Source organism: Musca domestica, unplaced genomic scaffold, assembly GCF_030504385.1.
Source record: "Musca domestica strain aabys unplaced genomic scaffold, Musca_domestica.polishedcontigs.V.1.1 29, whole genome shotgun sequence".
NCBI classification, from domain to species: Eukaryota; Metazoa; Arthropoda; class Insecta; order Diptera; family Muscidae; genus Musca; species Musca domestica.
This window is the reverse complement of record NW_026712296.1, coordinates 9,804,091-9,822,102: the sequence shown is the minus strand read 5'-3', so window position 1 is coordinate 9,822,102 and position 18,012 is coordinate 9,804,091. Positions and strand designations below refer to the sequence as shown.

The 18,012-nt window shown below is 33.4% G+C and overlaps 2 protein-coding genes across 2 annotated transcripts in view; one reads left to right on the top strand and one right to left on the bottom strand.

Moving 5' to 3' along the window:
- The window catches only part of LOC101892863 (CYFIP-related Rac1 interactor B), a 77,801-nt gene extending 60,083 nt beyond the window's left edge, over window positions 1–17,718 (top strand). The window contains exons 4-5 of the mRNA XM_005186584.4: window positions 10,011–10,273; window positions 13,321–17,718. Coding sequence (XP_005186641.1) covers window positions 10,011–10,273; window positions 13,321–13,585 — 528 coding nt within the window. The 3' untranslated portion in view covers window positions 13,586–17,718. The remainder of the gene's footprint in view (window positions 1–10,010; window positions 10,274–13,320) is intronic.
- LOC105262024 (uncharacterized) lies at window positions 7,775–9,048 on the bottom strand. Its single transcript, XM_011295496.3, has 2 exons — window positions 8,796–9,048; window positions 7,775–8,726 (listed from the first exon to the last, which is right to left on the bottom strand). Exons 1-2 carry the CDS (start codon window positions 8,859–8,861, stop codon window positions 7,821–7,823), a joined length of 972 nt encoding a protein of 323 aa, XP_011293798.1. The 5' UTR covers window positions 8,862–9,048; the 3' UTR covers window positions 7,775–7,820.
- Window positions 17,719–18,012: the final 294 nt, after the last annotated feature.

Sequence of the window (18,012 nt, the reverse complement as noted above, 5' to 3'; positions counted from 1 at the left end):
GTGTCGATCACCTCTGGCAAGCGCTTCGCCGGGAATGTACCAAAATACCGCAGAGCAACATGCGTGACAAAGGTGACCAATTTGAACAAATCTAAACTTATTCTAGAAGTTGATGCTATTTCCAACATTTTTAGCTTTCAATCAATAAAATTTAAAAACAAAATGTAAAATTCCAGCTGACGCTAGAATTGTGAAATTTTGCACAGGGCCAGTCTTGGTGCGTAGGCGTGTGATAAGGCTGTGTTTATGGAAGTTCGTACTAAAAACATTACGAAAGTACTAACATGTACAAAAAATTAAATACTTTGTATTGGACAAACGGAATGAGCTAGAATTCTGGAATTTAGAATGAGAATCACAAAAGAGTGCAGGGTAGATGTACCAAAGTGTTTTTGGAAATTGAAACTTCAAGGTTACGAAAAGTTTTAAAATGTTACTAAACTGCTAAATTGGTACCATTTGGTATTATGTGAGAGGATAGGGCTAAAAACTTGAAATTTGGTATGAGAGTAGTCGTGTATAGAAGTTTTTGGAAGCGTCCATAGCCCATAGGGGCAGGCAACTGTGTTATTTGAATATAAATAAATAATAAAGTTGTAAAGTAAGTTTGCGGTTTCGGAAATGGAAAGTGTGAGAACTGTACTAAATGGTACCATATTTGGAGCAGATAAAACTACAATTTTGAAATTTTGTGTTGGGTCTTGCGATAAAAAAGTGGTTTTCGAAATGTGTACAAGTGCACGAAGTAGTACTATATTTGGTACAATTCGATATTGGGTGAACAGAAAGTGCTTCAAATTTGAAATTTGGTATTGGGATGGCTGTTAATGTGTTGCCTGGACATATAGAGAGGAAATGTGTACTATAATTGTACGAAAATTGTAAAATGGTACTAAATTTGGTATTGAGTGAAGGGATAGAGATAAAATTCTGAAATTTGATATATAAGTAATCTGATGGTACATTTGTTTGAGATTTGGTGGTAGTTTGGGAAAAGTATACTATAATTGTACGAAAAGTACTAAATGATACTAAATTTGGTATTGCGTGAAGGGAAAGCTGGAATCTTCAAATTTGATACTGAGGTCTTTGTTGGAATCAGCAAAACTAACTGATACTTTTAACTTGTTTTGGTAAGCAATTTTTTTCCAAATATCTATAGTTTTGGAAAAATAAAATTTTTTTACCACTTATTTATCGATGTTTAGTGAAAAAAGAATAAAAACCTTTTTTCAGACGACAAGCCCTTGTAAAAATAATGGGTCAGTTGTTGATTTATAAGTGGTCGCAATTGACAAAAATTGGTTGGAATTGGAATTTTTGTTTGCGCTGTCGTGGATAAATTTCAATTGCTTCCTAACCATTTTAATATACGTTATAAGCTAATGAGTAATAAAAGCTTTATGAGATTTGAAAATTATTTTTGGTATATTTTTCCATTCCATACATTTTTTCTCTGGCCTCATATTACAGTTTACTGCCATTGCAATTTGTCCATTGTTTGTGTGTAGGCAGGCAAGCACTAACAACGACTGACAGACTGACTTTAATAATGTTTGCGTGCTTGAAAGTCTTTTTGTTTTTTTGTTTTCTGCTTGCGGGCTGGGGGTTTCATTAATTTTTGAATAGCGGTGGGCAGTAGTATGGGAGCATTGCGTGGTCGCATGTCACTTCATTTAGATTTGAACTTTGTGGAAATTGATTTCTGATGATGATATTGCCTTTAGAGAAACAAACTATAATTAATGAAGACAGTCCCAAATGTTAATATTTCTATCAAACTCGATGTATAATTTTGTCGGTCCACCACGTCTAATACATATCAAACAAGATTTTTAAGTCCTAAATCTGATTTGTTTGAAATTTTGTACATCTTAACATTTCTAACAAACATAGGTTATTGATTTTTAAAAACAATTTTGCGATTTAATTTGACAAAGGGAATACTAATAAAATGTACTTTAGTGCTTCAAAATGAAAAATAACGTAATACATTGAAATACACCTAGTTCCCACTGTATTTTTTTCCAATAGAGTATGATTTCAGATTCTAACCACAAATGGAAATATTTTCGTTATTTGATAAACAATAAAAAATTTCAATTGGAAACACTCACACGTGTATGTAAAATGAAATCAATATTAAGAAAAAACTGTGGGTTTATTTGCATGCATTTGGTGAGGTTGTGATTTTTGGGTGGTAAACCACAAACTATTTTTAAATATTTTTAATGACTTTAAAAATGTAAAGATTTTACATTTTAATTGGGATTACAATTCTAGGATTCATACAAGTAAATTAGCTTGAAAAAAAAAACACCGTGCATGACGCCACATGCCCTAGATTGGCTTTTGATATCCTCTCCGCTTAATGTATACACGATCTTTCCTTTTGGCACCAAATCCAACTTTACTGAATGTGATTAAAATCGGTACTCTAAGAACTGAATTCTTAGATCTACTTTTTGACAAAACTTAACGTCGTCAAGAAAAAATTAAAAAAAAATCAGTTTAAATGTGATCTGACCGGTCCCAGGAAATAATCTCACTACCAAATAATTACATTCAAACCAGCATCCTAAGCCCTTATTTTTACATGGGCATGAAAGTAAGTATTTACCAAACTGTGGCGAGGAGCCAATTAATAATTAGAAATTATATTTTATTGAAATACTAATGTTTAAATTGTATTAATCTTCATTTTTTGTTTCGTCATTTTGTATGCCTGCATTGGTTGGACCTATGATCTTCTGATTTCTAGTTGGACACACCCTGCACTCAACCACTGTCACGAACATTATTTGTTACTAGCAAGTACCCGCTACTTCTTTAGCGGAAAATTTAAGATTCGTTCCAACAGTTCGTGCTAGGCCTTTTCGTTCGACAAATTTTTCCAATTCAAACTCCATACATCGTACTAAATCTTCCGACTTTCAAGATTTTATATATTATTCAAGTGTTTCTCTTTTCGGAAAGAATAATAGGAAAATGTTTACCTTTTACACCAAAAGGTCTTCAAAATCCTTTATTTTAGATTTTACCGTGGAGGATATTACACAATGGAACCACATCCAATTGTTCTGTCCAAAACTATTTCAAAGTCTCCATATGTAAAACCTAGAATCCTTAGTATCAAATTTCAGCTCTATTTCTTCACCAAATACCAAAGTTAGTAACATTTAGTACGCATATCTAAAACAATGTACATCATCCAACCTAGACACCAACAGTGTTCCAAAATTAGTATCATTTCGCACGTTTCGGACAATTATAGTAGGCATTTGCAAAACCACCAACAGAGATATCCATATAAAAGTTCTATATATTCACTCAATACTTAATTTAGTAACATTTAGCACTTTTCATATAAATTTAGTACTTATTTGCAAAAAAGTTCCATATCTCAATTCTAGACACCAACAGTTATCGCAATATAAAATTTCAGGATTTCAGCTCTATTTTCATCCAATAATAAATTTTGTACTTTTCGTACAATTATAGTACACATTTCCAAAACCAATAGTGAAAACAATCCTAACCCAATAGCGAATTTAGTACAATTTAGCACTTTTCGTACAAATCTCACACACAGATGCCATCAGTAAACTAATCATCAAATTTCAGAATTTTGTCTCTATCCCTTTACCCAATACCAAATATAGAACCTTCAATTTAGTACTTATTGTCCACTTGCAGTACATATTTCTAAAACCACCAACATGGACACCATTACAAAACTTCAAAATTCCCCAAAAAACTTCAAACTACCATTTTTGAAGTTTAGTACCATTTTAGAACTTTTCGTAACCTTTAAGTTCGAATTTCCAAAAACTCTTTGGTGCATCTATTCTACACTCCATCAGTGGCTCTCATTCCGAATTTCAGAATTCCATCTCATTCCGTTCGTCCAATACAATTTTTGTTACATTTTTTGCTACAATTTAATTGAATCGGCTACTCGTAAATATCATTATATATATATATATACCTTTTACCGACTTTTGAACTGAAAATAACTACTTATTTCATGCGACAATCCCGGTCAATGCGCGCAGCCAGAAATGCCTTTTGAATCATTTCGGACAAAAAAGTGTATTTTCTCAAGCAAAATGTCATAAACATATCTAAAAATTTCAGGGCCTTAGGCCCCCCTGTAATAAGTGTTTTTACTGGGATCAAAAATGTACTCTCATGTAATTTCACACAAATTCAACTGTTGTGTTGACAATTTGGTAAGTACTTACATTCCCCTATTAATGTAAGGGATTAGTAAGCTAGTTTGGAAGTGATTACTCCTGGAAAAAAACAATGTTTAGTGCTGGATTGCTTTTATTCAAATCCGTTCTGTAATGCGAGAACTGGCATATTTCCGTAAACACTGTCGCTACAAAAACCGGCATGCATTAAAAGCAACAATAATAATAAATACAATTCTAAATATTCCATACTGTTGTTATCGACTGATGAGAGTGATGCCCATGGTTGTACACTTGACTAATGTACATTATATCTCCGATGAGCTGATATAACAACAGACAACTACAATCTGAATGTGAATGTGAATGGGTTTGTGTTTAGCCTATTCAATCATCAGCATCAGCATCAGTGACCAAAAATACATACATATGTAATTGCATTTATAGAATTATTATTTTATTTATTTTATTTTTATACACTCCACCATAGTAGGGTGGAGGGTATATTAAGTTTGCCATTCCGTTTGTAACACTTCGAAATATACACTGTAGACCCCATATATATATATATATATATATATATATATATATATATATATATATATATATATATATATATATATATATATATATATATATATAAGTAAAATTGTATTATTAATTTCCAAATAGGAGACAGAAATCAAAAAAAAAGTATGGCGTCAAGGGGTGTAAAGTTAGAAATATTAAATGCGAAAACGAAATAGGAGGAACAAAGCAGGAAATAAATAAGTATATATCGGGTACTTATTAAAACAAGTAAAAAAACATTCAGTTCGGTCGGGCCGAACTTTTAATACTTAGAGTAATGGAAACATTAGAACCAATTATGACCCACAAATACCAATTTTTAGACATATTCGTGGGAAAATGTGGCAAAAATCTTCATAATGCCGAATATCGGCAAACGTGAACCTATACATACAATGTTTCGCCAACGGAGCTAGAACCTATTATGACCAACTAATTCCAATGTTTAGACAAATCCGTGAAAAAATGTGACAAAAACCATCAAAATACCGAATATCGTGGCGTGGACCTGTACATACAATGTTTCGCCACACGAACTAGGACCCATTATTACCTATAAATACCAATTCTCAGACAAATCCGTGAAAAAATGTTGCAAAAATCATCAAAATATCGAACATCGGAAGGTACCGTTATATGGGAGCTATACCAAAACGTGGACTTATACATGCAATATTTCGCCACCGGAGCTAGAACCCATTATGACCAACAAATACCAATTTTTAGACAAATCCATAAAAAATGTGGCAAAATTCATTAAAATACCGAATATCGGAATGTACCGCTATATGGGGGCTATACCAAAACGTGGACTTATACATGCAATGTTTCGCCACCGGAGCAAAAACCCATTATGACCAACAAATACCAATTTTAAGACAAATCCATAAAAAACAAGATCAACTGTGAAGATGCGATATATCGGTCCACCTCTCCTGGTATCTCTCACACAAAGGGTAAAATTTTTGAATTTTCATTAATCTCATAAAACCCGAAATTATCAAGTTAGCTTGATTTTTTTGATTCAATTAAAAATGTGGCAAAAATCATCAAAATACCGAATATCGGTAGGTACTGTTATATGGGGACTATACCAAAACGTGGACTTATAGAGGCAATGTTTCGCCACCGCGGCTAGAACCCACTATGACCAACAAATACCAATTTTTAGATAAATCCATGAAAAAATGCGGCAAAAATCATCAAAATACCGAATATCGGGAAGTACCGTTATATGGGGACTATACCAAAACGTGGACCGATATATGCCATTTTCAAAACCAACCATCCTAGACACAATACAAATTATTCTGCTAAATTTTGACGCTCTACGTCAAATAATGTGGCCTGTATCGTGATTTCAACAGACAGACAGAAAGACGGACATCGTTGAATCGACTTAGAATTTTATGCTGATTATGAATATATATTATGGGGTCTACGACGAATATTTAGACATGTTACAAACGGAATTACAAAGTTAATATACCCTCCTTTCCAAGGTGAAGGGTATACAATTATATTGAGACAGAGTTACTCAAGATCTTTCGTGCATAAACAGTGGTAAGGGTATACTATTTACGACTAACAAGTAAAAAAGTATCAGTCGGGTTTGCCGAGAAATGTATACCCCCAGCCTTGAGTTATGATTATTCAAAATGTTGACTCTTTGTGGGGGAGGTTCCGCAGCATTTTAACGTTATTGATCAATTCGTATCTGACCTAAGACTGTTATTTATATTCAATTTTATTGGATATCATATATATCCATAAATTACATATTCCTATCAGATTTCTGATTAAAGTTCGAAAGTTATGACAGATAAAAGTTTGGAAATTGTGACTCTTTGTGGGTTAGGCACCAGAAGGGGTTCGCAGATATATATCAAATTCACAACAGATATTACATTAGCAAAAATATTTAGATGTGTGTAATTTGAAGAGAGTACGATGCTTATTTTGCTTTGAGCGTTTCGTTTTTGAGAATCTGGAACCTTATATGGGGGAGGTACCAGAAGAAATGGTCCAATCTCTACCATCTTTATAACAGATTTTGTGTTGATGAAAATATTGAGATGTACCAAGTCTGAATGGAAACGGATGTTAACTTCCCGTTTTATGCGCTCCATGGATACTCAATATTTTGCCCCAAGGTGGGGGAGGTACCAGAAGGAGGGGACCGATATGTCCCATTTTCACACCAGACCTTGAATTAATAAAAATATTGTGATGTGTGTAATATGAAAAGGATCCTTATTTCGGATTTTATAATCGTTTTGGTTATTCAAAATGTTGACCCTTTGTGGGGGAGGTGCCAGAAGGAATGGTCCAATATCTACTATCTTTATAATAGATCTTGTGTTGATGAAAATATTGAGATGTGCCAAGTCTGAATGGAATCGGATGCTCATTTCGCGTTTTACGAGCATCATGGTTATTCAAAATGTTGACCCTTTGTGTGGAAGGTACCAGAAGGAGTGGACCGACATTGTCCATTTTCGCACCTGACCTAGCACTAATGCAAATACTAGGATTTGGAAAGTTGGAACAAAATCGTATTATCTTTTCTCTTTCTGTACAACAAAATATTTTTTGAATATTTCGACCTTTTGTGGGGAAGGTACCAGAAGGAGTAGACCGATATTGCCCATCTCCGAACTCGATCTAAGTTTGACAATCGTATTGCGATGTACCAAGTTTGAACCAAATCAGATACTTCATTCGAGAGTTATCGTGCGCACCAACCAGACAGACAGACGGTCGAACGGACATCGCTATATCGACTCCAAATGTCTTGAAACAGATTTAGTCCAAAGAGACCTAGGGTCTAAAACCATTATTTCGATGGGGCACGTTTTGACCGTATCAAATGTTATATACCCTCTCCTCTGTAGCCATATGACTGAGGGTGTAAACACTCATATTACAAAAGTTTTAGGTTTAGGTGTTTCATGTCCAACTGAAATAAAAACCCTGTGCGCCCTTCGAATCCTAAAAACACAGTAATATTACAATTTCTCAATTTTATTCTACAATTCATTCAATGACTAACAATTAATATTCTGGTTTTATTCTACGAGGATATTTTTTCAAATATTCCATAAAATGTTTGGCATAATCCGTTCCTCGTTCGGCCAATGGGTCAGTTTCAGTTGCCCCATTGAAAATCGAGCGAGTTCGGTAATAATTCAAATCTGTATTTGAAGTTGTGGCATATAATTGTTGGCTATTCGGTTGAGCGACATTCCCGTGATAACGCTGATGATTTGGCGTTGTTTTTGTGGATGTTTCTGGTTCATTGTAAATTTTAAGATTTATTTGGGGCTTTTGTTGTGGTTGTTGTTCCTGTCCTGTTGTAGAAGCTTCAGTGTGAGCTGAGTTAAATATTTGATGCCGCCGAATATCACTGTGATATACTACTCCATTGTCATAATTAAAATGTGACGGTTGCAACTGTGGAGGCAGTTGGTGTGGTTGTTCGTTCCTTCCTTCATCATTGGCTCCTTGGGTGTGGTGGTTGGGATGTAAGTTATTAGTGCTACGAAAAGACGATACTTTATTACCCACACGTCCAATACGGTTGGTGGTTGAATGGTAATCATTAATATCTTCAACCACTATGGGTGGACCAGACCACAGATCTGTGGGCACTGTTATTGCACTGGGTACAGCAAATGGCATTGATTTGGCATTGGAGTATGGCGGCTGCTGAAATTCATTAAAATTATCGCCATTGTTCTTGTAGTATGGAGATATTTGCACAAAATCTTTATTTGAGTAGGACAATGGCGTGTACGGAGTGTTGTAAGGTTCCGGGTGGAAATTATTACGTCCTACTACTGGCAGTTGTTGATGTTGCTGTAATGGCTGGTAATCTCTGTTATTAAAATAGTAGTCATCCGCCTGACCAAGAACACGGTAGAGTAAGAGCAACAGCAAAAGCGGAATATACATTATTCGCTGAAAATTAAATTCAATTTCAATTTCAAATCAGATTTCAATTGATTAATTCTAAAATTTATTACTTACCCCATGAATCATGTTGTTGTCTAATCCGAATCCATGTAAACACTGCACACTTTTCAACATTAACATTAACTACTTATATATAAAAACTTAGAACCTTGTGGGACAACCAACCACATCTTCATGTTGGAAACATAAGGGCAGGAAAAAGCAGGGGTGGGAGAATGTGCTTATTTTGCTAACTCGTGTAGTTTTAATTTTGCGACGATGATGATGATGTGATGAGCTCAAACATAAACCTCACGTTTTTCCCTGAACTCTCAGCGAGAATTATTTGAGTTATTTGAATATGGAAAATACATGTCGCCGCTGTAATTTACTTGCTTACCTGCTGCCCCCTCATCTATATTAATTGACCATTTATGTGTGTACGTATGCTTTGCTTATGTTATATGTGAACACAACCCGACCGAACGACCGACCGACCAACTGAGTATTACGCATAAAATCTGTTTTCGTCTGATTTGTTTAATTTACAAATCACGAATGTTTTCCATTTCCTTCTGATTATCTTTTGCACGTTTATGCCACTAAAGTAGCTTCAATTTAATTCTCGAAACTAATTCACCTGTCTGTCCGCCTCTCTGCCTACCTAACTATTCAATTCATTCATGTGTGCCACAGCTGTGGATTTTTAATTTTTGATATTTTACTTTATAGAATTTTCTTCACTATACCAAATAACAAGGATCAATTGAATAAGTTGGCGAAAATCTTGAAAAATCCAGAAGATTTTGAAAATAGAGTCAAAAGTAGAAGATAGTTGTCCGGCGTTTTGAACATCGCCAAATAACCTAAAAAGAGGTGGAATTGTTTGAAGAACCGGAATTGTTTTGAATTTCGTATTTGAAGTTCAGCCCCCATATAAATGAGCGGTATTTTTCGACGGATTTTTTTTGAAATTAACTTGAACTTAACTGGTTTTTTACTTGTTTTCACTCTTAGAGCAAACTCTTGCTCTATTTTAAGCGATTCTTCTACCACTCCAATTTTTCAAACAAGAGTGACTTGGGAGTGCTCCCATACAGAACAAACGAGTGAAGAAAGACACTCGAGCAATCCTGCGAGTGAGCAAATTTCTCTCCCAAATGAAAATGAGCAGATCTGCCCTGCCTATAATTCCCTTGGGTACAATTTTATCAAACTACTTCATTCTGTTCGCAAGCTACTCTATGATATATGCGATAATATATTTTATTAATTTTTTCTTACTTTCAGATGAAAACACCTGCGATACAAAATGATTTCAGTTATTACAGACGTATCGTCAGTCGACAACGTATCGATGCGACAAATAACATGCTGGTGAGCACAGAATTGGCCAATCGAATGTCATTGTTCTATGCCCACGCTACACCCATGTTGAAAGTATTAAGTGAAGCTACCTCTAAGTTTGTTGCCGATAATGCCGACGATGTGGACAACACAACGGAAACACTGGGCACAATGGCCAAAGTGTGTCTGCGAATGTTGGAAAACCCGTAAGTATTTGTTATAACACTAACACAACGAAACTCCTTCAATAGGAATGATGAACAAAAACAAAAAAAAAAGTTAAAAAGTGTCTGTCGGTTTTGCCGGCATGTACATAAAAAAACTGCAACAAAGTCAAACGCCATTATTTTTACATTTTATTGAATGAAAGAAAAAAATGTCATAGCATCCAATTTTAAAATAAGTTTAAATTTGTTGGAATTGGCCACCTTTTGTACGAATTACGGCCTTCAAACGGCCAATGAAACCGTCACACGCTGCCCGAATGTTGCTCTGCTGCATTTTGGCCCATTCCTGGTGAGGTGCTTGAGGTGATCGACACTTTGGTATTTTTTAGTGCCAACCTTGCTTTCCAAAATACTCCAGACACAACAATTCAACGGATTGGCATCCGGAGATTTTGTTGGCCATTGTGCGCAGGAAATGAAGCGAGGAACTTCATTTTGTAACAATTCTTGGGAGGCGCGTGCTGAGTACGATGGTGCTGAGTCCTGTTGGAATGTCTAAGGTCTGCGGCCAAAATATTTTCGCGATAAAAAATCGGCATTTATTCTGATGCCGTGGTCGTTTAATACGAGCGAAGAGCGACCATCGGCAGTTATGGCGGCCCACACCATCACCATGGCCGGCGCTTGAGTTCTGGTGAAGGTGCACATTTTCAGCTGACCTCTATGGCAGCTAAACACGATCATTTTGTTCATTTTTCAATATTTGCCGAATGAAATATTGCGATATGTTCAGCTCACGAGCCATTTTTCGGCCACTATTTTTCAGCATCGTAATGTAGTTTACGCGGATCACCGCAGTCGTTCTTGAATTGTTTTTACTCGAAGATGAACACGAAATCAAACAAAAGAGACAGACAAAAAGAAAGAAGAAATTGGTGAAAGTGGCAGTTTTATTCTATTTTAAATAGAACCACCTACACCACTTCAGGCAATGTTAAAGAATTGAATTTGTCACGAATATTTTTTCATAATAATGGCACTTTGTTCTCATGCTCTGAGTCCGAAGACGAAGAAAACGAAGTTCTCTTTCGCTTCCAATTTCTTATTACCATATGTTTGCAGCAATGTAAAAAAGTAATAGACAAAATAAATGGCGATCGAATGCGGTGATCCAAAAATTTACAGCGATCGAAATGTTTCTCTATACAAAACAGAACTCGATGACGAATGCGGTGATTTGGCCCCTGTTTTCTTCCGTCCACTTCCTTGACATCGGACTACGCTACCAGTATCACGGTAACGAGCGATGGAACGAGACACAAAACATTTATTCACATTTAAATGCTGGAGTCCTTTAACGATAGCCACTTGTGTTATCCAGCCAAATATAAAGAAATCACACTATCTCGCTTGAATTCCATCACGAATAACTTTTTTTCTTGAAAACTCTCACCAAAATGTTTTTGTACGCTTGTAAACAATGTAATGAGCTGTCACTGGAATAATTTTAACAGCTGTCGGACGTGTGGCTTAGAAATGACAGCAGTCTAAAGTTGGTTACAGTTTTTTCAGCTAAACCTGTATATGGAGCAATATTTTGAATATACATGAAGCTCCTAAAACGCAAAATTAATATTCGATTCCATTCAGACTTGGCACATCTCAATATTTCCATCAACAGAAGATCTGTTATAAAGATAGTAGATATTGGACCATTCCTTCTGGTACCTTCCCCACAAAGGGTCAACATTTTGAATAACCAAAACGATTATAAAATCCAAAAAAAGGATCCTCTTCATATTACACACATCACAATATTTTTATTAACTCAAAGTCTGGTATCAAGATAGGATGTATCGGTCCACTCCTTCCGGTACCTCCCCCACAAAGAGTCAAAATTTTGAGTATCCATGAAGCGCATAAAACGGGAAATTAACATCCGATTCCATTCAGACTTGGTACATCTCAATATTTTCATCAACACAAGATCTGTTATAAATTTCACACATCTAAATATTTTTGTTTTGTTAATATCTGTTGTGAATATGATATATATCTGCAAACCCCTTCTAGTGCCTAACCCACAAAGAGTCACAATTTTAAAAAAAATTTTATCTATCATAATCTGCGAACTTTTACCAAAAATCTGATAGGAATATGAAATTTATCGATTTAGAAAGGGTGAACATTTTGAATAACCATGGAGCTCATAATACGCGAAATTAACATAAAATCTGTTAAAAAGATAGAGATCGAACCATTCCTTCTGGTAACTCCCCCACAAAGGGTCACACTTTTGAATAACCAAAATGATCATAAAATCTGAAATAAGCATCTGGTTCTCTTCAAATTTGACACAGTCCATTATTACTGAATACATTACATTGTTACTTCCCCACGATGTATTCAAAATTTTGAAAATTATAAAAAGCGAAAAAAGCATCCAACTCACTTCAAATTGCACATCTAAAAATTTTGGAAACGCAAAATCTTTTGTGAAGATGATAGATATCTACCAACCCCTTCCTGTACCTCACCCACAAAGGTCACAATTTGCAAAGCTTATATTTGTCATAACTTGCGAAACAAGTCGGCAATTCTATACAACATGTTATATCTAAATATTTCTCTTAACCAGAAATCTGATATGAATAAGAAATTTATTGGAATTTATGATTTCGTATAAAATTGGATATAAATGTTCGATTTCCTTCATATTTTGCAAATACCAATATGTTTATCTCTATTAGATGAAGTGGAATATTTCAGTCCGCTATATCTGGTACCTCATGCATAGTTCTACATTTTCCAAAAATTTGCACTTGTTTCATATACAGTATAAAAGATAGACGATATAGTTCAAATATGGCACGTTGTAATATCTATATCAGACTTAGGTCCGATACGAATTGGACAATATTGGCCAACTTCTTCGGAACCTCCTCAATAAAGGGTCAACTGTTAGAATAATCATAAATCACGGCATGTATTTTATTATTTTTTTTATTTTTAATTTTATGTTCACAATTAATTTATATTTATTAAATACTTTAATTTTATAAATTATCTTTTTTTATATTTTCCAGAAAACTTCTTCAACAAATTGAACGCGAAGAAACCCATCTGCTGGTATTAAGAGTTATGGTCGGTCTTGTTATACTATACGATCATGTTCATCCAGTCGGTGCATTTGCCCGCGGTGCTCATGTCGATGTCAAGGGATGTGTAAGACTTCTACAACAACAGCCGGCCATTAAGGCGGAGCCTCTGCTAAATGCTCTGCGATATACAACAAAACATCTTAATGAAGAGAATACGCCTAAAAATATACGAAATCTATTGGCAGCATAATATACAAGTCGTCCACCCCAAATTATGCTATCACTATTTCAAGAGCAAACAGACAAATCGAAATGCCAGGACAATGATGATGAAGAGCGAGGGCGTAGGAGGATGTACACAAAAACCCAACGGTGCATCATGGTGTGTTAATAAATATCAGCTGTTTAACCCATCCCAATACACACACATACAAACATCTATCCTTGCCACCTGCTACGATGTCATCGTCCTAGTTATTGTCGTTTATAAACAAATGATAGATTACATATTAAGTAAAACAAAAATATTATATATGCATGTGTGCTGCAAAATATCTGTTTTATTATTATTATAATTATTTTGTTTTAATGTACTAAAATTACTTTTTCTTGTGTCTTCTTAGGCTTTTAATTTTTATGTTTAAAAAAATAAATAAAACAAAAATAAGGAACTGTTGAGTAAATGACCCTTTCTGATTTGGTCCTTTACCCAGCAGCTATTGCATTGCGCTACAACCAAAAATAATTACAAAATAAAAGCATATTTCAACAGTAGTCTGCATATTTGCGAAACACCCTCAATATGTAAGGTTCAGATCACAAAATACAAAATTTTATTGCAGATGTGCTGTGCTGTCCATTGCTAAATGTTAATTTGTGTAAGATCTTATAACTTTCTCTAAATAGCAATTCAGTCCAAATGAACAACAACGACCCTTTTTTATTCAAAATAATCAAAATTTTCCTTTTTTGTGGCGATTTAGTGCAAGTGAATAATTCCCTCAGCGGGAAACATATAAAAAAGTTGTTAGCTTTCATTTCTCAATGTTTTCTTTATATGATTTATGCTACCCTTCTTTAAGAGCACGTTTACACTACCAAATCCAATCAATTTTAAATATTTTAAATGCCAATTCCATAGCCCATACGTCACGCGTCAATTGCTTGGGAACATTGATATGCCAAAAATTTTTAAAATGTTCTTTTTTTTAATATAAGCAGATTTTACGTTTTCAACAATTTTTACAAATTTGAATAATTTTTCATTCAAAATTTTCAATTCCAAAATTGGCTTGACAGTTCAATGTCCCGTCACCTGTGTCGATGCGTCAACCTGTATTCTTCTACCATGGTAAATACATGGTACAATAAGGAGGTAGAACAACTTCATAAAACTACAGAAATACAGCCCTAAGGCTATGCCCGCTTCCTTTCAGAATTATTCAAAAGTATATTCAACAAGTTGTTTCTATTTATTCGTTGTTTTTGTTCATATAAAAAAAGTTAAAAACGCGAAAAATAAATGAAATACCTGGATTTTTTCTAAAAAATATGATACAAAGTTTTCAATCTTTCAAATCTAGTAAATATCCTCAATGCGGGTCCCGCAATTTACATTTCTTTCAATCATTGATTTTTTTTAAATACACGCAAAAAATTGGAAGAAGTCGGGCAAACTTGGAAAAAATTGTAATCAGCTGGTAGCTCTACCTTACCTTTTTATTGTACCATGGGTAAATCGTATTCATAAATTGCGTGCATATTATTTGACATATACGCTATGGAGTTGATATTTGAAATGGAGTGGATTTCCTAAATCTAAATGTACTTTAAAGTCAGTCAGAACAGTATTAGTATTCTTATATAAATTGAAACACTTAATTTCATAACCCGGGTAATGTTCACTTGAAGGTAAAATTGTTACATCCTTGTCGAATAGTGAGCAAATGACAATACAGATTCCACATTATTGCAATAAGATGCTAAATGTTAAATTCTGCTAAATTTTCTCTAGAACTGAAGTCCAATCTTCACTTAGAGGCCCAAATTTTGCTTACGTTGAACAACAAATTATGTTAAATTAATATTACATTTTTGTTGTTCGACAATTTTTAGTTGCAGTTGGTGCTAATGAATCACGGAAATGTTCTTCTGTTTCTCATCCGAAACATGTCTCTCAGCAAGTGCTTGCGTATCCATATTAATTATTTCGTAAAACAAATTAGAATGCGTAGTATAATTTTGACAGAGACCAACCCACGGGCCTTTTTCTTAATGACTGGGAAAATCAATTTTTGATTTTTTCTATCGAAGTTTTTTGGTAAACCATCTGCCAAGGAATGAAGGATATATTACACTTAATATTCCTTTTGAAACTTAAATTTTCATTATAATTTGGAATTCAATAAGATTTATATATTATGCGTTAGCTATCTTAAAAAATCAAAGTACCATATATTTTAGGGAATGATGCTGAACTAACTCAACTTAAAAGCGGGAGTACGAATTTGAGGTTACAAATTGTACAGTATTTTATATTTAAATGCAAAATGTTGGTTGGATGTGGTTTCGTTTGGAATATTTAGATCTTGGGAGCATATAAAAGGTCCCTCTACTTCAAATTCTTCTTCTTCTCCCTCGACATCTTTAGAAACATTGCATATTTGGTAAGGATAAAAGAAAATTAGACTTCCTCATCAAACCTGATGTAAACAATCAACAAGTCTGTCATTTTTAAGGTTTTTCTACAGAAAACATATTATTCTATATTCTTTTCAGTAGCCAAAAGAGGTGGCACATCCTCGCCACATTGATATCTAACAAATTTCAATTAATTAGAAAATTTTAGTTAAAACCAATTTTCAACAAAAACAAAACAAAGTTATATAATTTCATTAATCTAAAAATGGCATACACAAACTCATTTCAATCGATTTTTTTTTCGATATTGAGTGTAGGAATTTATCCCCACATAATTTTTTCCTTAAGCCCTATATGTAAAATTATAATCTATTCGGTAATTTGCAATTTAAAAAAGGATTTTTAATAATATTTCTGAAAAGCAAAAACCTTATGAACTTCATTTGTTCTGGTTCTTTTTGTTTTTAGAGTATTTCGTTGTCTACATATTTGCTCTGTTCCAGAAATGCAAGAATGTATTTTTTTCAATTTTGACCAATTTTTCCCTTATGATATCGACAGAAAATTGCAACACCAGTATATTCCTGCAGGTCCAATTGATTATTCCATAAACATATGCAAGTGTGCCGGATTGTCGAAAATCCCTAGATCTTCACAATAAACTAGGCAAGCAAAAAACATGCTTCACGTTTTTAAATTTAGTTAACAAAACAATAAAAATATATTTATCTAAAAGCCCACAAAAATTGAACTTTTTGTCCTAATACAACTTTTTGAGGGTGTGTTCCCAAAATATGCAATTTACTTCTCTATTCAGTTTTTTTATGTTTGTAGCACGCCGTAATTTAAATAAATTTGGGTTCTCAATAGCAAATCTAATGTTTTTAAAATGAAGATGTAAGCCATTTCTATGCAAGTTTTTATTAAAATTTTTCTCTATATTTGCAATATGTTTTTTTCTTTCATAGTTTTATAATAATTTTTCCTTTTACTTTTGCAAAAAAAAAATTGTATAATATTTGTTAAGTTATCAAATGTACTGTGTAAGAAATGTCTTAAACGATTTTTTAAAATAAGTTTTACGAATTGTTTAATTAATTGTACGAGTGTGTGATTATTATTTCTGTTTCTAAGTATTTTCTTATTTTTATATTTAATATAACAGGAATTATTTGCATATTTTTAAAATACGTATTGCTGGTGGTGTATCTAGTATTCAAAATGCATTTAAATAAATTGAAAAGAAACTAAAAAAACTGAAACGATAATAAGTCCATATCCTTTACAGATTCCTTAATTATATACAAAGAAATTATATACATATAACATTTTGTTCATAATATATAAATTAAAAATTACAAAATTTCGTACTGGTAACGCCTCTGTTTTCCAAATAACACCATCATCAAAGAAAGTAAATTTTATATTATATTAGTTTATCTTTTGTACAAATATCAAAGAAAGAAGAAGAAAATATAAATTGAGAAATATAATACATACCAATGTCAATATAAATTAATTTGATTCGAATATCTCTATTGTTATGCATTTTTGATTATCATTACGAAGGAGGTTTTTGCTGTGTGTATACAAGTTCATATTTATTATCTACAAAAAAAAACAAATGTAACTAAAACTGCATCCAAAAAGGAAAAACTAATGAAATTATTTTACACCTTAAGTAATTTTAATAAATAAATATTTAATTAGTTAATATTAACAAAATGCAAAAGAAATCTTAAATGTAATGGTGTTTTATTCTTTCTCAAATCATAGTTTAAAATGTATCAGAAATGTTATGAATCGATTGGTGGAATCAGAATAAGTTACAGTTATAGTTTAGGGGGATATTATAATAAACCCCATATTTCCTTCGCAAAATTATCTAATGAGAATATATTTTAAACATTTAAACAAGATTTCACGATTTACAAGGGACTTATTACATTTTATGGTACAGAATTAGGATGCCAAAGGGGACACCTGACAGGACCATCAAGGACACTGATTTTCGTGTCTGTGTGTGTGCCTGTGAAA